Source organism: Elgaria multicarinata, chromosome 2 (genome assembly GCF_023053635.1).
Source record: "Elgaria multicarinata webbii isolate HBS135686 ecotype San Diego chromosome 2, rElgMul1.1.pri, whole genome shotgun sequence".
NCBI classification, from domain to species: Eukaryota; Metazoa; Chordata; class Lepidosauria; order Squamata; family Anguidae; genus Elgaria; species Elgaria multicarinata.
In genome coordinates this window covers 177607297-177629883 of record NC_086172.1, presented here as the reverse complement: position 1 = coordinate 177629883, position 22587 = coordinate 177607297, and the positions used below count along the sequence as shown (strand labels likewise).

Below are 22587 nucleotides of genomic sequence, written 5' to 3'. Positions count from 1 at the left end.
TCACACAGCACATAGTTAAATTATGGAACTCACTACCACAAGATGTAGTAATGGCCTCCAATCTGGATGGCTTTAAAAGGGGGTTGGATAAATTCCTGGAGGCAAAGGCTATCAATGGCTACTAGCCCTGATGGTTGTGTGCTATCTCCAGTATTTGAGGCAGTAAGCCTGTGTGCACTAGGTGCTGGGGAACATGGGTGGGAGGGTGCTGTTGCACCATGTCCTGTTTGTTCATCCCTGGCCGGTGGCTGGTTGGCCACTGTGTGAACAGAGTGCTGGACCAGATGGACCCTTGGTCTGATCCAGCATGACAAATCTTATGTTCTTATGTTCTTACAAGTCATAGTTGTGGATACCATTTGGGGTGGTTTTAAAAGGGGGTTGGACAAATTCCTGCAGGAGAAGGCTGTCAGTGGCTATAATAATAATAATAATAATAATAATAATAATAATAATAATAATAATAATAATAATAATTTTATTTATTTGTTACCCACCTCTCCCTCTGGATCGAGGCGGGGTACAACACAAATGCAAACACCATAAAATACATATAATTGATTAAAACATTTAAAACGAATACATTATTAAAAGCAGCACATTAATAAAAGGCATCTTAAAATTCAACTGGGTAGGCCTGCCGGAAGAGAGCAGTCTTTAAGGCTTTCTTAAATTCCGGAAGACTGTTAAGTTGACGAATCTCTTCCGGTGAGCCATTCCACAAACTGGGAGAGGCAGAAGAAAAGGTCCTCTGGGTAATAGTTGTCAGCCTTGTTTTTGTCGACTGGAGTAAATTCTTCCCAGAGGACCTGAGAGTGCAGGGCAGATTGTACGGGAGAAGGCTATCTCACAGGTAGCCTGGACCCAAACCATGTAGGGCTTTAAAGGTGATAACCAACACTTTATACTTTGCCTGAAAACTAATTGGCAGCCAGTGAAGAGATTTTAAGACTGGTGTAATGTGGTCACCCCTAGGTGTACCGGTGACCAGCCTGGCTTCCATGTTTTGAACTAGTTGAAGTTTCCGGAGTAGGAACAAAGGTAGCCCTATGTAGAGCACATTGCTTCTGAGTTACACTTTCTGTTTGGGGCACTCTTCCATTCTACCTGATGATGGAACTCACTACCACAAGATGTAGTGATGGCCACCAATTTGGATGGCTTTAAAAGGGGGTTGGATAAATTCCTGGAGGAGAAGGCTATCCATGGCTACTAGTCCTGCTGGCTATGTGCTACCTCCAGTATCACAGGCATTAAGCCTGAATACACCAGTTGCCGGGGAACATGGTTGGTAGAGTGTTGTTGCACCGTGTCCTGCTCGTAGTTTCCTGGTGGACAGCTGCTTGGCCACTGTGTGAACAGAGTGCTGCGCTGGATGGACCTTGGGTCTGATCCAGCATCAGGGCTCTTCTTATGTTCTTATAATGGACTGAGGTAAGGATGTACGTGAGGTGATGAGCTGAGGTGAGGGGGCGCAAAAGACTAGGAAAGGGAGGAAACTGGCCAAAGGCTCCAGAGCCAACAAAGAAGGCCACTTGGGGCCGGCAGTCACCCACTTGCTCAGCTACGGCCCACATTTTCGGGCCACGTTTCCAATCTCACTCGCACTGATATTATGGGCTGAGGAACCTGCGGCCCTCCAGATGTTGTAGGATTACATTTCACGTAATCCCAGGCCGATAGCCTTTCTGGCTGGAGCTTATGGGAATTGGAGTCCCAACCACATATGAGGAGCCAGCCACCCATTCCCGCCCCCCTGTACTGAAGCTATCTGACAGTAGAGCAAGCTTTTGAGCTTCACAGAAATCCTCCTCAGGCAAAACAAATATTGGGGGTCCAGCTGTGTGGAATCAGCCATTTCTATGACCATTGGGGGTTTCGTTCCAGAGACGGCATGTACATGCAGCATAGATCTCCAATCCACCCATTACTCCACCTTTCCGGCTCCACACCTCTGTTTCTCTGGGTTCAATGAAGCCGCCGATGCTTCTGTGTGCCACGCATTGGGGGAGAAATACCTTGTTTTAATTTTTTTCCCCCATTTTTGTTTGTTTCAGTTCTCTCAAGCCAGACCCACCACAGCCCTTTGAAACGGTCCGTGTCCCTAACCCCGCCCATGACTGTGCCCAGCCAACCTCTAGGTCACGGATGGATGTCTCATGAGGACTTACGCGCTAGAGGACCCCTGGGCATCCCTTCGGATCATGCCCCCCTGTCTCCTCAAAGCAGTGTAGCTTCTTCGGGAAGTGGTGGGAGCGAACACTTAGAAGATCAGACTTCTGCTCGTAACACATTCCAGGAAGAAGGGAGTGGTATGAAAGGTGAGTGGAAAGAATGTGAGATTTCCCTTCATCCTCCTGTTTGCTTAACCACACACACACCCGCACACACACACACACACACCCCACAGCCCCTTAACCACACACACGCACACGCACAACAGCCCCTGAAATTATTTTAAAACCGTCTGTTCAAAAACAGGACTCACGGATTGTTTCTTATGTTTATATTTTATTGTAAAACCCTCTTCGTGACAAAAGGAGATTAGACAGGTTCAGGAAGGATCAGTCTATCCAGAGTCATTAGCCTTTGTGGTTTATTTTATTAACGTATTAAGATTAGATAGATAGATAGATAGATAGATAGATAGATAGATAGATAGATAGATAGATAGATATTAGCTTGCTTTTCTGTACCTGTCAGTGGGGAATCCCCATTCCCCAATGCAGCTATCAAGTTGCTTAAACAAGAACCATACAATACAAAAATTCTATTTTAAATAGTACAAAACGCAGCCCGTAAAAGGGTTTATTTTGGGGGTTGGGGATGGGTAAAGCTGGCGGAGAAAGAGGGAGAAGAGGAATTCCATCTTTATCCGTGCCAAAGGCACGTCAGAACACCCAATGGGGAGGTGGGAATAATTAGGATTCTGGACTGGAGAGTTCTACGCCCTGGGTGCTACAACGGGGAAAGTGCTCTCCTTCGTACCCACTAACTGTGCCTCTGCCAGGATTATGGCCACTCTTGAGAACTTAAGTAGATAGACAGGTTCGTATGGGAGAAGACAGCCAGTTAACTATTCTGGTTAAAGAAGCCTGGAAACTGTGGGAAAAGAGTTGAGAAGAGTAACTCAGTGGAATGCTGATTGACTTATTGTGTGTGGCGTGGGTGGGTATGGAATGGAGTATCCTGAATAGGGCCTGGCAGCAACCCTGAACTAAAGCAACTCCACACAGCAACAGTTTGTTCCAGGTCCCCCGTGTTCCTGTGAATACCAGCAAGTGAGGATATGAGTGACAGAAGGGGAGGGGCTGATCACTTTTTGCTTGTACGTGTCCTGAAAGCACCTAACAACCTCAGAAGAGCCCTGCTGGATCAGACCCAGGGTCCATCTAGTCGAGCATTCTGTTCACACAGTGGCCATCCGAACTGTTGACCAGGGTCCCACAAGCAGGACATGAGTGCAACAGCCCCCTCCCACCCATGTTCCCCAGCAACTGGTGTACATAGGCTTACTGCCTCGGATACTGGAGGTACCACATAGCCATCAAAGCTAGTAGCCATTGACAGCCTTCTCCAGGAATTTATCCAGCCCCCTTTTCATAGAATCATAGAATCATAGAATAGCAGAGTTGGAAGGGGCCTACAAGGCCATCGAGTCTAACCCCCTGCTCAATGCAGCAATCCACCCTAAAGCATCCCTGACAGAGGGTTGTCCAGCTGCCTCTTGAAGGCCTCTAGTGTGGGAGAATCCACAACCTCCCTAGGTAATTGATTCTATTGTCGTACTGCTCTAACAGTCAGGAAGTTTTTCCTGATGTCCAGCTGGAATCTGGCTTCCTTTAACTTGAGCCCGTTATTCCGTGTCCTGCACTCTGGGAGAATCGAGAAGAGATCCTGGCCCTCCTCTGTGTGACAACCTTTTAAGGATTTGAAGAGTGCTATCATGTCTCCCCTCCATCTTCTCTTCTCCAGGCTAAACATGCCCAGTTCTTTCAGTCTCTCTTCATAGGGCTTTGTTTCCAGACCCCTGATCATCCTGCTTGCCCTCCTCTGAACACGCTCCAGCTTGTCTGCATCCTTCTTGAAGTGTGGAGCCCAGAACTGGACGCAATACTCTAGATGCGGCCTAACCAGGGCCGAATAGAGAGGAGCCAGTACCTCCCGTGATTTGGAAGCTATACTTCTATTAATGCAGCCCAAAATAGCATTTGCCTTTCTTGCAGCCATATCGCACTGTTGGCTCCTATTCAGCTTGTGATCCCCAACAATTCCAAGATCTTTCTCGTTTGTAGTATTGCTGAGCCAAGTATCCCCCATCCAAATTGGCGGCCATCACCACATCTTGTGATAGCGAATTCCATAGTTTAACTATGCGCTGTGTGAAGAAGTCCTTCCATTTCTCTATCCTGAATCTCCCACCAATCAGTTTCAAGGGATGACCCCGTGGGTTTCTAGTAAACGTCTCCCTCCCCACACCATGCATGGTTTTGTACACCTCTGTCAGGTCTCTTCTCAGCCTCCTTTTTTCCAAGCTGAACAATCCCAGCTGTAGTAAACGTCCCTCACAGAGGAGATGCTCCAGCCCCTTTATTCATTTTAGTTGCCCTTTTCTGCACCTGTTTGGCCACTGCGAGAAACAGGAAGTTGGATAGACAAGAAACAGGAAGTAGGATAGACAAGAAACAGGAAGTAGGATAGACAAGAAACAGGAAGTTGGTCTGGTCCAGCAGGGCCTTCCTTTGATTTATTTACATACCTTAAGCAGCGCGTGGCTGATGGCCATGCTGGCTGGGAGATTATGGGAGTTATAGTCCAAAGGGGGTTGGATAAATTCCTGGAGGCAAAGGCTCTCCATGGCTACTAGCCCTGATGGTTGTGTGCTATCTCCGGTATCCGAGGCAGTAAGCCTGTGTGCACCAGTTGTTGGGGAACATGGGCAGGAGGGTGCTGTTGCACCATGTCCTGCTTGTTCATCCCTGGCCATTGGCTGGTTGGCCACTGTGTGAACAGAGTGCTGGACTAGATGGACCTTTGGTCTGATCCAGCATCAGGGCACTTCTGATGTTCTTATGTTCTTAACAATCCTGGAGGGCACCAGGTTGTGAAGGCTGTTGCATGGGATGCAAACGTTCTCCGGTGCATGAATCTGTCTTTGGCTGGAGTAACAGGCAGCCTCTCTTATTCCCCCCCCCCCCATGTGCTTTTTCGTCCGTGCTACTTCCGTGACACGTTCGTCAGGCTCTCGCCCGTTCCCATCTGCTGTCTCTCCTTAACAGTCCCAGTGGAGCACTCGCTCCTTCCAGCTTGCGAGAGAGATGGCTTTTCTGATTTGCGCATTGATCGTGGTCGCTGTTGAACGTGGCTTCAAGTTACCCTTAGGAAACAACATGTCACTTCTCTCTTTTGATTACGTTGAGGAATGCAAGCGTGGCCCACAGCGATTTGAGAGAGGCCTTAGAAATGGATGTTCAAGACAGAGGGCCACGTTGCAAACCTATCAGTGGGCAGCTGCTGATTTGCATGTTATAATTAATGTCATGGGTGCCACAGAGTAACTGCGCATGGACTGCGCAAGTCACCATGCCAGTGTGTATGTGTCCAGAATGGTTCCTATAGCCACTGAGAAGCTTTTGGGAAGCGGAAACTAGAAATAGAAATCTAACACACTAGGTAGAGTGGTTCTATTCCCCCTTTACTAGTTGTGCTGTGGTTTCTTTTCCCCTTTGCAGGATTTAATGCACTCAAATGCATTTAATGCTGAAATTATTAGTGCTATCCATTCTGCCACTCTGTTTTGCTGTAGCCGTAGACTAGGCCTAACTGTTCATGGAACGGATTGTTTCAGTGCTGCAGGCATTTATGGTGGGCTGGTGGCAGTGGCTATGTTTGCCCAAAATGATAAGCCAGGATTCTTCAGAATCCTGGCTTATCGAGCTGCGTGCTGCTGCATACAGCCCTTCGCTCCCACTTAGTTCCTCCAGCTAGTGTGAGCGACTAAACAAACCAGGAATCCTGGTTTAACATGTCATCCAAACTGGGAATCCTGGCTTGTTGCATCTTTTACAAGCCTTGAACAAACCCTGGCTTGCAGTCCTGGAGCAACAAGCTGGAATCCCCAGTTCTGATGTCATGCTATATAAACCATTCCTCATACCCTCAGCCAGAATGTCCCAAAATCATGCTTATAGTTCCGTGCGCGCATGGCCAGCGTTGTGCCCTGGAGGATACTTTCTACTGGTCCATACTTCAGCTAATTATCCAGGACTAAAGCAGTGTTTTTTAGAGCATGACATGGGCATTTTTAGGAGGCCATGTAATGTTGCTCACTGCGGTGCAGGTTTCTTCTAACCACTTCTGTCTATCTATCCATCCATCGCACTTCTTCCCTGCTCTTCCTTTGAAGAGCTGAGAGCAAATTACATCTGGATTCCAGGCAGGGCTTTATCCACGTACCATCCAGAGCCACATCTGCTGAGGTTCGTCTGTAGAACTGGGCCATCCATGTGCCTCCTGATCATTCTTGAGGGGTTAGTGAGTGTCTTGATGAAGCCTGTACTACCGCTCGGTAATTCTTGCCAGCTTCTGATTTTCCTAAGCCACTTCCTCCTCTCCACCCCTGGGCACGTCAAAAATATTCTGTGGGCTCACCCTTATAGAATCATAGAAACATAGAATAGTAGAGTTGGAAGGGGCCTACAAGGCCATCAACTCCAACCCCCTGTCCATGCAGGAATCCACCCTAACGCATGCTTGACAGATGGTTGTCCAGCTGCTTCTTGAAGGCCTCTAGTGTGGGAGAGCCCACAACCTCCCTAGGTAACTGGTTCCATTGTCGTACTGCTCTAACATTCAGGAAGTTTTTCCTGATGTCCAGCCGGAATCTGGCTTCCTGTAACTTGAGTGCAGGCTTCCGTGTCCTGCACTCTGGGAGGATTGAGAAGAAATCCTGGCCCTCCTCTGTGTGACAACCTTTTAAGGATTTGAAGAGTGCTATCATGTCCCCTCAATCTTATCTTCTCCAGGCTAAACATGCCCAGCTGCTTCAGTCTCTCCTCATAGGACTTTGTTTCCAGACCCCTGATCATCCTGGTTGCCCTCCTCTGAACACACTCCAGCTTGTCTGCATCCTTCTTAAAGTGTGGAGCCCAGAACTGGACGCAATACTCTAGATGAGGCCTAACCAGGGCCGAATAGAGAGGAACCAGTACCTCACACGATTTGGAAGCTATACTGCAGGCCAAAATAGCATTTGCCTTTCTCGCAGCCATATCGCACCTCATAGGAGGAGGTTGGCTTTTTCTCTCCTATCCTGCATATGAGTTTGCGAGCTTTCCAGAGACATCACGCTACCAAGTTGTACACCCAGGATATAGCTCAGAGATGGGCAATCTGTGGCCATCCAAAAGTTTTGGTCTCCAGCTTCCATGATCCCTCACAGTTGGCTGTGCTAACTAGGGCTGTGGGGCGTTGTAGGCCAAAACATCTGGAGAACCACAAGTTGTCCACCACTGAAATAGCTAAACACATTTTTTTAAAAAATGTACACCTTTTTTAAAAAGAGCTTAAAAATCCACTAAGCTGTAGTCAGATGGGCAAGCAGGGCAGGTTGGGGACAGGAACAGCATCAGGGGAGGTTGAAGGAGAACTGGCAATTGTATATAATTAGCAGGGAGGCAATTGCATCCACCCACAGACACAATAATTCTTACTTTCCAGGCTAATGTGGTTCATAAAATGGTAAGACCAGAAAAGGATCAAAAGTTCATGTGGCACAACCTTTCACCTGTTGCTGACAGGGCCTCTCGGACCCTCCAATAGGATCCCTAATGAGAAGGCTAGATGGAGCCAAGGGATGGCTCAATGTAAGACAACTTCATATGTTCAGTAAAAGGGACATTTAGGGCAGGGGTCACTTCTACTTTGAAGAGCTCTTTGAAGAGCCTTCTCCAACCTGGTGCCCTCCAGATGTGTTAGTGTCATGGACCAGGACCCCAAATTCAAATCATCAGAGGATCGTGACCTCTTCTCTTCCAAGGAGATTCCAGAGTTAAAACAGCTCAGGAAGAGGGTTCAGTCACGGAAAGGCATCACAAGGCCTATAACTCCCCAGGACATAGTTCCCCAGGAAGATCTTCCCTTTGCCGTCTTTGGACTCCCAAGGACCTTGGCCATGAGGTCATTTGCATTCCACAGCCATTCCCACATCATCGCAGTTTGAGGCTGCTAAAACAGGCCTGGGGCCTTTAAGAGAAAGCCGTGGCCCGAGTGGAGGTGGAACCAACCAGCCTAAAGACAGGCAACTTCCTAATTAAGACTCAGTCTTGTTCTGCTCTTTGTTGGAGTGACATACAGACAGACCAAGCACTGCTTGGAGCTTTCCGTGGTGCTGATCTCATCCCATCTCGCTTCCATCAGGAACCTGACCTAACCTGACCCCCTCTGCTAAAGATCGTGTTATAACAGCACCTTGCAACCCAGATTACATCACAGAGAATCATCTGAAGCCAGGGCCTGAAATGGCACAGTTGAAGTACAACCCCTATCATCCCCAGCCATTGACCCTGCTGGCTGGGGGTGATGGGAGCTGTAGTCCAGCATGTCTGGAGGGTGCCGAGTCAGGGAAGGCTGTTCTACAGGCTCTCAGCCCAACTGGCAGGAGGATACTAGGCCTTCAGCTACATGCAGACACAAGCAGGGTTGAGCAACCCTCCATACAAGTGTATGATATACAAAGCATCTCACAGTGAGGTTGGTAACTCCTGTCCCCATGCCAAATGCAGGTACCAATCTGTACAAGGTTGTAGTTTTCTTATTTGTTTAATTTATTAGTGAATTATGATTTTGACATCCTTTGCAACAGAGGGATTTTTTAAAAAGAAAGAAAGAAAGAACACAAACCAGACTGATTATCATACCACCCCCATAAAGCCAGTGATAGAAATCCATAAAACCAGCAATGGTAACAAAACGCCGGGCCCTCAGCTTTTTGCCAACCACTCAACACATTCTTCAATTTAGGAAGTATTTACTCTTTCTTTCTTACTTTTTTGAAAAGCAGAGAGCGAGCTGGCCTGGCAGGCCCTCTGGGGAGATTTAAACCACGGCTTTAACCATGGTGACTAAAGCAAAAAGCCTTATTCACCATGGTTAAAGCTGTGGTTTAAGGTGTCTTCTGAACACGGCCCGGCTTTCTAGCTTAACCACCGTGATGAAAGCCATGGTTTAAGGTGTCTTCTGAATGGGCCCATAGCCTCTTCAGGGTCGTGATTAACGCAAGTCCTAATAATTTCAATGGGTTTACTCCAGGCATGACTAAATCTGGATCGAACCCATAGTGTTCTTAATGCAAGCGCCTGGATCGCTACCGCATTTGGACCGCATTAACTTTTGTAAACCGCCCAGAGAGCTTTGGCTATGGGGCAGTATATAAATTTAATAAATAAATAAATAAACTCCCATCGATTTCAGTGGGTCTACTCGAAGTATGATTAAATCTGCATCCAACCCAAGGACTGGATGGCAGATCCCATAATGACATCATATGACATCATTGCTGTTTTTAAATAGATACTGTTGTTTTTATACTGTTTTTATATATATTTTTTAATTTTTGTATACTTTTAATATTTACTATTTTCAATTGTTGTAAACCGCCCAGAGAGCTTCGGCTGTGGGGCGGTATATAAATGTAAATAAATAAATAAATATGATCCTGACCTAAAAGACTGTATTGCAGCCTTTTCGTACCTGGTTGCCTCCAAAACCCATGATGTCTGGGAATGATGGGAATTGCAGTCCAACCCATCGGGAAGGGGTCCGGGTTGGGTGTGGCTGCTGTGATGTGTGTGCTCGGCCGCTCAGCTCTACTTGTAAACAAATATTTAATCGTCACATTTTGTCTCTCTTAACTTTCAGATGTTCCTGCCTGGCTCAAAAGTCTGCGCCTTCACAAGTACGCCGCCCTTTTCTCCCAGATGACGTATGACGAAATGATGGCCCTGACCGAATGTCAGCTTGAGGCCCAAGTATGTCCGCTTACCCAGTAATGAATTTCTGCCAGGTGGGCATGGCCATCTAAGCACGAGGCCCACGCACTCGCCCCAGCCTCCATCAGAAGAAGCTTGGGTCACCCAATCTGATCAGACCCAAGCCCTGGTCAGTTGTTCAAAAGGGGTTAAAATGTCCTCAGCCCGGCTTCTCTCCTTTATCACGCTCTAGGAGGACGGCTGTACGAAAAGGAGGCCTCCTCTCTCTGTGGATGCTCCACGCAGTGAAGAACCCTGATTTTCCAGTGTTCTCAATAATAATAATAATAATAATAATAATAATAATAATAATAATAATAATAATAATATCGGTCCGGGCCCGATTCAAAGTGCTGGTATTGACATTTAAAACCCTAAACAGTTTGGGGCCAGGTTATTTGAAGGAACGCCTCCTCCCATATGTACCTGCCTGGACCTTAAGATCATCTACAGGGGCCCTTCTCCGTGAGCCCCTGCCAAAGGAAGTGAGGCAGGTGGCTACTAGAAGGAGGGCCTTCTCCGCTGTGGCACCCCGGCTGTGGAACGAGCTCCCTAGAGAGGTTTGCTTGGCACCTGCATTGCACTCTTTTCAGCGCCAGGTGAAGATCTTTTTATTTTAGCAATCTAGTCTTTTTAGCTCTGCGGTTTTAAATCCGTATTTTAAATCTCTGCTAGTTTGTATTCTGGTTGTACTTTTATACTGGGCTGTGTTCAGAAGACACCTTAAACCATGGCTTTAACCATGGTGGTTAAGCCAGAAAGCTGGGCTGTGTTCAGAAGACACCTTAAACCATGGCTTTAACCACGGTGGTTAAGCCAGAAAGCTGGGCTGTGTTCAGAAGACACCTTAAACCATGGCTTTAACCACGGTGGTTAAGCCAGAAAGCCGGGCTGTGTTCAGAAGACAACTTAAACCACGGCTTTAACCATGGTGAATAAGGCTTTTTGCTTTATTCACCATGGTTAAAGCCGTGGTTTAAAGTGTCTTCTGAACACAGCCTGGCTTTCTGCCTTAACCACTGTGGTTAAAGCCATGGTTTAAAGTGTCTTCTGAATGGGGCCACTGTAGTTTTAAGCTTTTATATTGTTTTATACTGTATTTGTGGCTTTAATTTTTGTGAACTTGCCCAGAGAGCTTCAGCTATTGGGCGTTCTAGAAAATAAATAAATAAAGTAGAAGACTGCAGTGGGAGGGGTAAACCAATGAAGACCACCTCCATTCTACCAGCAGGATTCCTTCACTGGCTCAGAAGTTTCCCCCATAAAGAGGGAGCCCAGACTCTGTACCCAACCCCATAAAAACAAGGGGATGGTTTCGTTTTTAAATTGCAGACTGGTTGTTTTAAGCTTTTAAATTGATCACAGTGTTTTCAACTGATTAATCTAATCAATTAATTGAAAGTTGCATCCCTGTTAGAGCCCTCCTATGTATTGCTTAGCTCCATCCTGAACGATGTATTGCACACCCTCTTCCGACGGTGACGTTTTTGTGCGTGTGCGCTAACGTTGTGTTTTTGCGTTTCCGTTACAGAACGTTACCAAAGGCGCAAGGCACAAAATTGTGATCAGTATCCAAAAGCTAAAAGAGAGGCAGAACCTTCTCAAGTCCCTGGAAAGGGTGAGTTGACTCAGCTTTTCTTCCAAAACTGATGGATTTGGAGCTGTTACTTCGATTAAGTGCATTAGTAATTCAGCGCCTTAACTTTTTGGATTCCTCCTATATCCTCTGGAGCCCTCTGTGCAGACCATTCGCTGTGAGCATTCTTAATATTTTTGCTTCCTTCACCCATACCTGTGTTATCATTGGCTTATCTGCTCTCATGTCACAGCATGTGCTATTTCAACAGGAAAGAGGGGGACAAATGAAGATAAATGGGCCAGAAGGAAAGTAGAAAAAGGAAGAGTTGGGAACTGAGGAGATCATAGAATAGCAGAGTTGGAAGGGGCCTACAAGGCCATCAAGTCCAACCCCCTGCTCAATGCAGGAATCCACCCTAAAGCATCCCTGACAGATGGTTGTCCAGCTGCCTCTTGAAGGCCTCTAGTGTGGGAGAGCCCACAACCTCCCTAGGTAACTGTTTCCATTGTTGTACTGCTCTAACAGTCAGGAAGTTTTTCCTGATATCCAGCCAGAATCTGGCTTCCTGTCACTTGAGCCCATTATTCCATGTCCTGCACTCTGGGATGATCAACAAGAGATCCTGGCCCTCCTCTGTGTGACAACCTTGCAAGTATTTGGGGAGCGCTATCATGTCTCCCCTCAGTCTTCTCTTCTCCAGGCTAAACATGCCCAGTTCTTTCAGTCTCTCTTCATAGGGCTTTGTTTCCAGACCCCTGATCATCCTGGTTGCCCTCCTTATTATTTATTATTTTTATTATTTATTTATTTATATAGCACCATCAATGTACATGGTGCTGTACAGAATAAAACAGTAAATAGCAAGACCCTGCCGCATAGGCTTACATTCTAATAAAATCATAATAGAACAATAAGGAGGGGAAGAGAATGCAACAAACAGGCACAGGGTAGGGTAAAACTATTATTATTAGTAGTAGTAGTATTTATTTATATAGCACCATCAGTGTACATGGTGCTGTACAGAGTAAAACAGTAAATAGCAAGACCCTGCCGCATAGGCTTACAATCTAATAAAATCATAGTAAAACAATAAGGAGGGGAAGAGAATGCAAACAGGTACAGGGTAGGGTAAGCAGGCACAGGGTAGGGTAAAACTAACAGTAGAAAGTAACAGTAGAAGTCTGCACAACATCAAGTTTTAAAAGCTTTAGGAAAAAGAAAAGTTTTTAGCTGAGCTTTAAAAGCTGCGATTGAACTTTTAGTTCTCAAATGTTCTGGAAGAGCGTTCCAGGCGTAAGGGGCAGCAGAAGAAAATGGACGAAGCCGAGCAAGGGAAGTAGAGACCCTTGGGCAGGTGAGAAACATGGCATCAGAGGAGCGAAGAGCACGAGCGGGGCGATAGTGTGAGATGAGAGAGGAAAGATAGGAAGGAGCTAGACAGTGAAAAGCTTTGTAGGTCAACAAGAGAAGTTTATATTGGATTCTGAAGTGAATTGGAAGCCAATGAAGAGATTTCAGAAGTGGAGTAACATGGTCAGAGCGGCGAGCCAAGAAGATGATCTTAGCAGCAGAGTGGTGAACAGAAACCAACGGACTGATGTGAGAAGAAGGAAGGCCAGTGAGAAGAAGGTTGCAGTAGTCCAACCGAGAAATAACCAGTGCACGAACAAGAGTCTTGGCAGAAGAGACAGACAAAAATGATCGAATCTTGGCAATATTATACAGGAAAAAAACGACAGGATTTAGCTACTGTCTCAATGTGAGGAATAAAGGAGAGCGAGGTATAAAATATAAAGCCAAGACTACGAGCTTCCTTGACTGGAGTAAGCGTAACATCATTGACAGTAAGAGAGAATGAGAGATGAGGAGAAGGTTTAGGAGGAAAAACAAGCAATTCAGTCTTTGCCATATTAAGTTTCAAACGACGATGAAGCAGCCAAGCTGAGATATCTGAAAGACATGCCGAGATACGATCGTGAACAGCAGGAGAAAGATCCGGAGATGAAAGATATAATTGTGTATCATCGGCATACAGGTGATATTGGAGGCCATGAGATTGAATAAGATTACCCAAGGGCAACATGTATAAAGAAAACAACAACGGACCAAGCACTGAGCCTTGCGGAACCCCTACTGAAAGGGGAAAAGAAGAAGACGAGCTGCCATTAGCCAACAACACTGCCATTAACCAACACTCCTCTGCACACGCTGCAGCGTGTTGGATATGGAAGGATGGGCACAGGAAAGGACGTAGTTCAGTGGTAGAACACGTTTTTTGCATACTGAAGGTCTCTGGTTCAATCCCAGGTATCCCCAAGTAGGGGCCAGAAGAATTCCTGCCTGAAACATTGGAGATCTAGCCGGTATTGAGAATATTGAGCTAGATGGAACGATGGTCTGACTCAGGATAGGGCCATGTCCAATGTTCCTATGAAACAGGGTGTCTGGGGAAGGAAGAGGCAGAGGTCTGATACTACAATGCCCGTAGGCAAAGAAAAGTGGAAGAAAGAGTCAGCAGGAATAAAAGAGAGCTTCGGCTATGGGGCCGTATATAAATGTAATAAATAAATATAAATAAAAATAAATAAAAGAAGAAGATACAATCAGAAAGACTCTGGAAGAACATAAGAACATCAGAAGTGCCCTGATGCTGGATCAGACCGAGGGTCCATCTAGTCCAGCACTCTGTTCGCAGAGTGGCCAGTTAGCCACGGATGAACAAGCAGGAAATGGTGCAACAGCACCCTCCCACCCATGTTCCCCAGCAACTGGTGCACACATTCTTACTGCCTCGAATACTGGAGACAGCACACAGCCATCAGGGCTAGTAGCCATGGATAGCCTGCGCCTCCAGGAATTTATCCAACCCCCTTTGAAAGCCATCCAAATGGGTGGTCATCACCACATCCTGTGGTAGTGAGTTCCATCGTCTAACTTTGCGCTGTGTGAAGAAGTCCTTCCTTTTATTCGTCCTGGATCTCCCACCCATCAGCTTCATGGGATGTCCCCGCATTCTAGTATTTTGAGAGCGGGTGAAAAATGTCTCCCCTCTCCATATTCTCCACCCCGTGCATGATTTTGTACACCTCTCTCCTGTCTCCCCTCGGCCTCCTTTTCTCCAAGCCCAAGGAGAGGTGATTGCAGTGGGCCTCAGTTTGGCCTTCAGTTGGTAGGGAAGCTTCTAGAGCATTTTGTACACTAACTATTACATAAATCATATTGAGGCAGACGATAAGTACGTCGCTAGTTCCCCATCCGCCTCTGCTCAGGCCTCTTCAGTAGCTCTGCAGGTTGCCTATGTGTTTGGTTAACTCTCACCTCTTTTCCGCCCATTTATAATACGCGGCTGTATTTAGGAAAACTGCCGGTGGTAATGAAGCTGTAATAGATCTCTCTCGGAGTTAATATTAGCTCTTAAAAGGCCAAGAAACAACCTGCAGGCTTCGGGTGTGATTCCTAAGCTGTTTGCACGGTCTCTCTCTTTCGCCCTGCTTCGCCCTTGCCGCTTTGAAGGAACGAAGTAGCCGTGCGGCGCTCTTGAGTATGGGCCACGCAGCCATCAATCAACAGGTTACTACGTACAGCGTAAACTGGAGAATGATTGGTCGCTGACATTTGTCGTCTAAGGCTGCAATTCCAAACACACCTAGTAGTGAGTAGGGGTGTGCTCCGCTCCGTTATGGATCCACGGATCCGAAGCGGAGCAGGCCGATCTGGACCTCCTAAGCCCGGTTCTGGATCGGTTCAGGGCAGGTCCAAATCAGCCCGGAGCGGTTCGGAACGGTCCGAAGCGTTTCAAGGCTTCGGAGCCAGGTAAGTGGGGAGGGTTGCTTACCTGGCTCCCCCATCTGCTGCTGCCTGCAGCAGGGGAACGGGGGACAAAATGGGGACTGAATAAGCCCCCTCCCCCCCTTACCTGGCACCACCGCTACCCAGACCACAGCGGCGGCAGACAATGGAGCCAGGGGAGGGGGGGTTATTCGGTCCCCATTTTGTCCCCCCTTCCCCACTTACCTGCCTCCACCGTCTGCAGCAGAGGCAAGTAAGTGAGGAAGGAGGGGCAAAATGGGGGCTGAATATCGATCCAGACCTCCAGATCTCGCTCCGGATCCGGTTCCAAAGCGGATTGGGGAAGGTCCGGATCGACCTGAACCCGGTTCAGGCCCGATCCGAAAGGTCCGGATCGGGATCCAAAGCAGTTCGGGGAGGGCGTGCACAGCCCTAGTAGTGAGTAAGCTCTCTTGAACATGTGAGACTTACGTCTACGTCAACATGCGTAGGATGTCACCGTCAGCAGGGTTTGCCTGGGCAGCAAGAATCATAGAATCATAGAATAGCAGAGTTGGAAGGGGCCTACAAGGCCATCTAGTCCAACCCCCTGCTCAATGCAGGAATCCACCCTAAAGCATCCCTGACAGATGGCTGTCCAGCTGCCTCTTGAAGGCCTCTAGTGTGGGAGAGCCCACCACCTCCCTAGGTAACTGGTTCCATTGTCGTACTGCTCTAACAGTCAGGAAGTTTTTCCTGATGTCCAGCTGGAATCTGGCTTCCTTTAACTTGAGCCCGTTATTCCTTGTCCTGCACTCCGCGTCTTGAATGTCTTGAAGTCTGTCTTAGCAGAGCTTGTCTGAAGAAACTGCTTGTAAGGCCACTTGTCATCTTCTCTTCCTCCACGAATTTGTCTAATCCCCTTTTAAAACCATTTAATTGGTGGTCGTCGGTGCACCTTGTGGAAGTGAATTCCGTCATTTAATTACGGCCCTGTGTGACAAAGGGCTTCCTTTTGTCTCCCCTGTTGTGTCTTGTTGGGAATCTCTGCCACTCCGTTGGGCTAAAAGGTAGAGTTGTAAAAATATAAGATTAGGTAATTCTCTTGAACACCAGGTTTGCCTTTCATCACTGAATAGATAGCATTTCCCCCCTTCCTTCTCTCTTCTCTTCCCATTTCCTCTTGCTTCTCATAAGTTTGTCATTTTCATGGCTCCAAGAACTTTGTAAAAACAAAGAGGGCACAGGAGTGTCTAAATCAGAGATGGGGAATCTCTCATCCATGCATCCTCAGGCAAGGCTCCTCTTCCAAGCTCCACTCCCTGAAGGGTAGAGGGATCCCTTAATCCCCACTGTTATCTCCAGTCAGTGATTGGAGATAACCTGTGGAGGCTGGTGGTTCCAAAGTCAGTGGGGCTGTTAATCCGCTCCGAGTTTCAGTCAGACCAGTCAGAACTCCAAAGGAGCTCTCCAAGGTGCTTCGCCCCACTGACAACAGAGCCACCAGCCTCCATTGGAGAAATTCCGCTGCCCACCACCTCCTCTCCTAACTGAGCAGTGTGCTAAGAGGGATTCCCACCTACATCCACTCCAATGGCGAAATGCACGAGGAAGGTGAGGCCATCCTGGGCATGTTTAGCCTGGAGAAGAGAAGATGGAGGGGAGACATGAGAGCACTCTTCAAAGACTTGAAAGGTTGTCACACAGAGGAGGGCCAGGATCTCTTCTCGATCCTCCCAGGAGTGCAGGACATGGAATAACGGGCTCATGTTACAGGAAGCCAGATTCCGGCTGGGCATCAGGAAAAACTTCCTGACTGTTAGAGCAGTACGACAATGGATCCAGTTACTAGGAAGGTTGTGGGCTCTCCTACACTAGAGGCCTTCAAGAAGCTGCTGGACAACCGTCTGTCAGGGATGCTTTCAGGTGGATTCCTGCATTGAGCAGAGGGTTGGACTTGATGACCTTGTAGGCCCTTCCAACTCAACTATTCTGTGATTCTATGACTAAGGCACTGGCTGAGGGAGCGCTTCCCCCAGTATGCCTTAGGAGAGATAAATGTTGACTGCAACCGCCCAGAGAGCCCTGGCTATGGGAGCGGTATATAAGTGTAATAAATAAATAAATAAATAAACCCCCATTTCCCAGCTTCCTGATAAAGCTGGTGTTGTTTATTAATCATTTCTATATCCTATTTTGGCATGCGAAGTGCTTGTCCGTGATTTTCATCTACTTGCATATCAAATTTCTGTTGGAGAGGCTGAGCAAGGATTTGAACCTGGATCTCCCAAACCTTTATCAAACTTTCCACACACACCCCACAGCGCCTATTAAGCGCTGGATATTCTTGAAACACTGAGCAATGCAACATCCTTTTCTTGAGAGTCGTGGTTGGCCCCAAAACGATCCTGCCGAAAAAGGCAGGGAGGGCTTTGGGATTTGGATAAGGGGAGCTGATATTAATGGCCAAGCGGGTATTTTGCTGCCCCCCAGGACATCCTAGAAGGCGGCAACCTCCGTGTCCTACTGCAAGAGCTTCACCAAATGATCCTCACCCCAATCAAAGCGTACTCTTCTCGGAACATGGCGGTGGATGAGCGCGGCAGGGATTCCGAACCCCACCGCCCGGCTTCTCTGATTGGCTCGGACAGCCACAGGTCAGACTGCAAGGACTCCGCATCCGGGGGGATGCAGCATCACCATTTGCCGGGTTGCGAGGGGGAATCCGGAGGAGCCCCTTTGCCTGAAGGGGACATCCCAGGACAGTTCACCAAGGTGATGGGAAAAGGTGAGCAGCAGTTTCCTTTTTTGTCAACTCTCCGGGTCCCATCGGATGTTGTAAAACATTTTGCTCCCTATTGTTAAGAGCCTCGTGTGGCGCAGAGCTGCAAAGCAGCAGTTTCTGCAGCTGAAACTCTCCCCACGGCCTGAGTTCGATCCCAGCAGAAGCTGGTTTCAGGCAGCCGGCTCGGGTCGACTCAGCCTTCCATTCTCCCGAGGTCGGTAAAATGAGTACCCAGCTAGCTGGGGGAAAGGTAATAACGGCCGGGGAAGGCAACGGCAAACCACCCCGCTATAAGGCCTGCCAAGAAAACGTCAGCGAAAGCTGGCGTCCCTCCCAGAGTCAATAAAGACTCAGTGCTTGCAGGAGAGGTTCCTCTCCTTTCTTCCCTATTGTTACTAGTTTAATTATTGAAATTACTATTAAGAGCACTTGTTAGCATTCATTCAGAGAACTGAGTGGTAGGAATCGAACCGAATCAGGTTGCCCATGGTCTTCACCCTCTTCTAACTCCCCCACCTGAAACATTGGACCCACTTTTATTTATTTATATTGTGTGTATCATTTCTACCTTTCCTCCATTTAGTTTTATCTGCGTGTCATTCTAGATCTGCACTTTGCTCTTTCTCCCAGACTTGCTGCCCTTATTCTCCGCCTCAGTCTGTCCATTCTTATCCAAAAGAGGTCCACTGGAACTGTGGGACCCGCCTTAGATCAGCTTGTGGAACTGACCGCCACAGACTCGGAACGATTTGTACTCACTGTCCACCATGCTTTGGAAAAAGTCTCAAAATCCGTTTTGCTTCCTCTGTGGCAGCGGCAAAGGTAGCAAGGTATCAATCCAGGCTGGGCCCAGCGCCCAACTAACTTGACTCCAAATTCGGCTCTGGTTAGAATCCAGTTTGGAGTTGTTTGAATGCCAGATCATTTCATTGGCCAGTCAAAATGCAGGAGGTGTGGAGCACGTGTTTTGCATGCACAAAGTCTCCGCTTCAGTCCCTGGCATGGCCAGCGAAATGATTCTTGGGCAGGAGAGGTGCAGGGTTTCTCTGGAGAGCCAGTGCCAGTCAGACAAAAATTGTAGCTCACCATACTAGTCTGTTAGAAAATATCCAAAAGCAACAATCGTCCAAATACGCCTTTTCATTAGGCATCACAAAGCTTTTGAGTTCTCCAGAACTGTTCCTCTGGATGGATATTCAGTAATACAAAACAAGATGAAAAGACAGAGAGAGAGAGAGAGAGAGAGAGAGAGAGAATTTCAGGGCTTGATAGATTAGTTTAGCCTTTCCCCAGCCTGGGTCCCTTAGAATCATAGAATCATAGAATAGTAGAGTTGGAAGGGACCTATAAGGCCATCAAGTCCAACCCCCCGCTCAGTGCAGGAATCCACCCTAAAGCATCCCTGACAGATGGTTGTCCAGCTGCCTTCAAATATTATGGACTACAACTCTCATAATCTCTCACCATTGGCCATGCTGGTTGGGGCTGATGGACATCGTAGGCCGAAACATCTGAAAGGAACCAGATTAGGGAAGGTTGTGTTCAATGGGTTAAATCCAGTATTAGTCCCACATATTTCAATGGGTCTACTTCAGAGGCCCTTGAGCCTCCCAATTGTGAGGGGATGGACTGCAACTCCCATCATTCCCAATGGCCATGATGGGAGTTGCATTCCTACCCCTCTGAACGGTTGGGGAAGGCTTTCCTAGTGATACTAGGTTGAACTTTTTCTTGGGGAAGGGTCATAGCTCAGGGGTGAAGCAGATGCGTTCCTGGTTCAGTCCCTGGTTCCGACAGCTAAAAGGCCTTAGGTCATACATCTTGGAAAGAATTATTTTTATTTATTTATTTATTTATTTATTTATTTATATAGCACCATCAATGTACATGCTGCTGTACAGAGTAAAACAGTAAATAGCAAGACCCTGCCACATAGGCTTACAATCTAATAAAATCATAATAAAACAATAAGGAGGGGAAGAGAATGCACCAAACAGGCACAGGGTAGGGTAAAACTAGCAGTATAAAGTCAGAACAAAATCAAGTTTTAAAAGCTTTAGGAAAAAGAAAAGTTTTTAGCTGAGCTTTAAAAGCTGCGATTGAACTTGTAGTTCTCAAATGTTCTGGAAGAGCGTTCCAGGCGTAAGGGGCAGCGGAAGAAAATGGACGAAGCCGAGCAAGGGAAGTAGAGGCCCTTGGGCAGGCGAGAAACATGGCATCAGAGGAGCGAAGAGCACGAGCGGGGCGATAGTGTGAGATGAGAGAGGAGAGATAGGAAGGCACTAGACAGTGAAAAGCTTTGTAGGTCAACAGGAGAAGTTTATATTGGATTTTGAGGTGAATTGGAAGCCAATGAAGAGATTTCAGCAGTGGAGTAACATGGTCAGAGCGGCGAACCAAGAAGATGATCTTAGCGGCAGAGTGGTGAACAGAAACCAACGGACTGATGTGAGAAGAAGGAAGGCCAATTATTATTATTGTTATTATTATTTATTGCATCTTTATACCACCCAACAACCAAAGCTCCCTGGGCGATTCACAAAAACTAAAGTTCTGCCCAGGACCCCAGAGCGCTTCTCCTCAACCAAGACCATACTGGGCTGGCTTGACCAATGGCCTGGCTTGGCCTAACGCGCCATGGAATGTCCGCATCTGCCCCCTTGTGGCGAGCGCGAGGCTTTATTTCTCTGCATCTGACCTGTCCACCCAAGGTCCCTGGAGACGCTTTCCCTTATTGGAGCAGAGCAAAGGAGCAGACCCAGCTGCTTCCTTTTATAAATAGACTTAAATGGAGTAATTCCGGATTGACGCCACAGTCACGGAGAGCAAAATATGGAAGTGAACACAGAAAGGCACGAATGGAATCCTCCGTGTGTGTGTGTGTATGCACATTCTTTGTGGATGGCCGTTCCGTCAGTGGTGGCTCTTTTCAGGTCACTGTGATGGAGCTATTTTGAATCCATTTTTTATTTTATTTTTAAAAAAGGTTACTCTAAAAGTGGCCAGTTCTTGTGTGGCTGCCATAAGCCGACGGAAATTGATGGTGAAGAATTTTATTGTACCTTAGACTTAGGCTGAGACTGCCGTGTTTTTTGTATTTTATGCATGTATTTTATTGTATGTTGGGGTTTTTAATATTATTGTGATGATATTTTCTGCTGTGCTGGTCTATGACCGAAATAAACAAACTCAACTCAACTCAACTCAATCCATTTTTTAAAAAAAAACATGATTTGAAGCAGGTGCAAATTTCCCTGGTGGGAAACCAGTGTTTCTTTCTCTTGCGATCCTCCCCATGCTCTTAAAATTATCGGCATTGTTATTTTGCAGTGTGCACCCAGCTTCTCGTCTCCAGACCTGATGAGGAGAACATAAGCTCCTATCTTCAGCTCATAGACAAATGCCTAATTCATGAGGTGAGTGACGCCTGGCGGGTTGTGGCGAAACTTTGGTTCTTTTCCCTCTGCTTAGAGACCTGGACTTTTGGAGTTTGTTAGCGTGCCAGTTTCTAGCACAAATTTTGGCACAGGCCGGGTGTGAAATCCTAGGTAGGAAAATACTGATAGGAGCTCGGTTATCTGGGATTATCTCTGTGAACACTTGTGATATGTCTTTTAATTACTTTGCAAAGTTTCAGAATGTTGGGGAAACACCTCAGCTAATGAGCCCTGCTCGTTTGAAATCATTTGGCTAGGGTGACCATCTGAAAAGGAGGACAGGGCCCCTGTATCTTTAACAGTGCTATAAAAAAGGCAGCTGTCATTGGTATGCCTGCAGCACCTGGTGAAATTCCCTCTTCATCACAACAGTTAAAGCTGCAGGAGCCCTGCCCTCTTTTGTACTTGCTCCAGCCCCTTAATCATTTTAGTTGCCCTTTTCTGCACTTTTTCCAGCTATATAATATCTTAAGTAACTCACTGACTCTCAGCCTACCTACCTCACAGGGTTCTTGTGAGGATAAAATGAGTTAAGGGCGCAATACTACAAACAAGAAGGATCTTGGAATTGTTTTGTAGGGTGACCATATAAAAAGGAGGACAGGGCTCCTGTATCTTTAACAGTTGCATAGAAAAGGGAATTTCCGCAGGTGTCATTTGTATGCATGTCGCACCTGGTGAAATTTCCTCTTCATCACCACAGTTAAAGCTGCAGGAGCTATACTGCAGCTATACTGTGACCAGATTTAAAAGAGATTAGGGCACCTGCAGCTTTAACTGTGGTGATGAAGAGGAAATTTCACCAGGTTCCCCATATATACAAATGACACCTGCTGAAATTTCCTTTTCAATACAACTGTTAAAGATGCAGGAGCCCTGCCCTCTTGACCAGATCCTGATTTGTAAATCAACCTCTTAGCCACAGGACTATATCTTTGTGATATAGGGCAGGATATAAATGTTTTAGAGTCTTCAGGTGTTACTTTCTGA

The 22587-nt window shown here is 46.9% G+C and overlaps 1 protein-coding gene across 2 annotated transcripts in view; it reads left to right on the top strand.

Moving 5' to 3' along the window:
• The window catches only part of SAMD4A (sterile alpha motif domain containing 4A), a 157053-nt gene that overhangs the window by 114450 nt on the left and 20016 nt on the right, over positions 1–22587 (top strand). Inside the window, exons 3-7 of one of the 2 annotated variants that reach the window (XM_063118195.1) lie at positions 2058–2321; positions 9919–10028; positions 11560–11646; positions 17869–18163; positions 21491–21576. In XM_063118195.1, the coding sequence (XP_062974265.1) occupies positions 2058–2321; positions 9919–10028; positions 11560–11646; positions 17869–18163; positions 21491–21576 (842 nt within the window). The remainder of the gene's footprint in view (positions 1–2057; positions 2322–9918; positions 10029–11559; positions 11647–17868; positions 18164–21490; positions 21577–22587) is intronic. The other variant, XM_063118196.1, reaches the window with a different exon arrangement.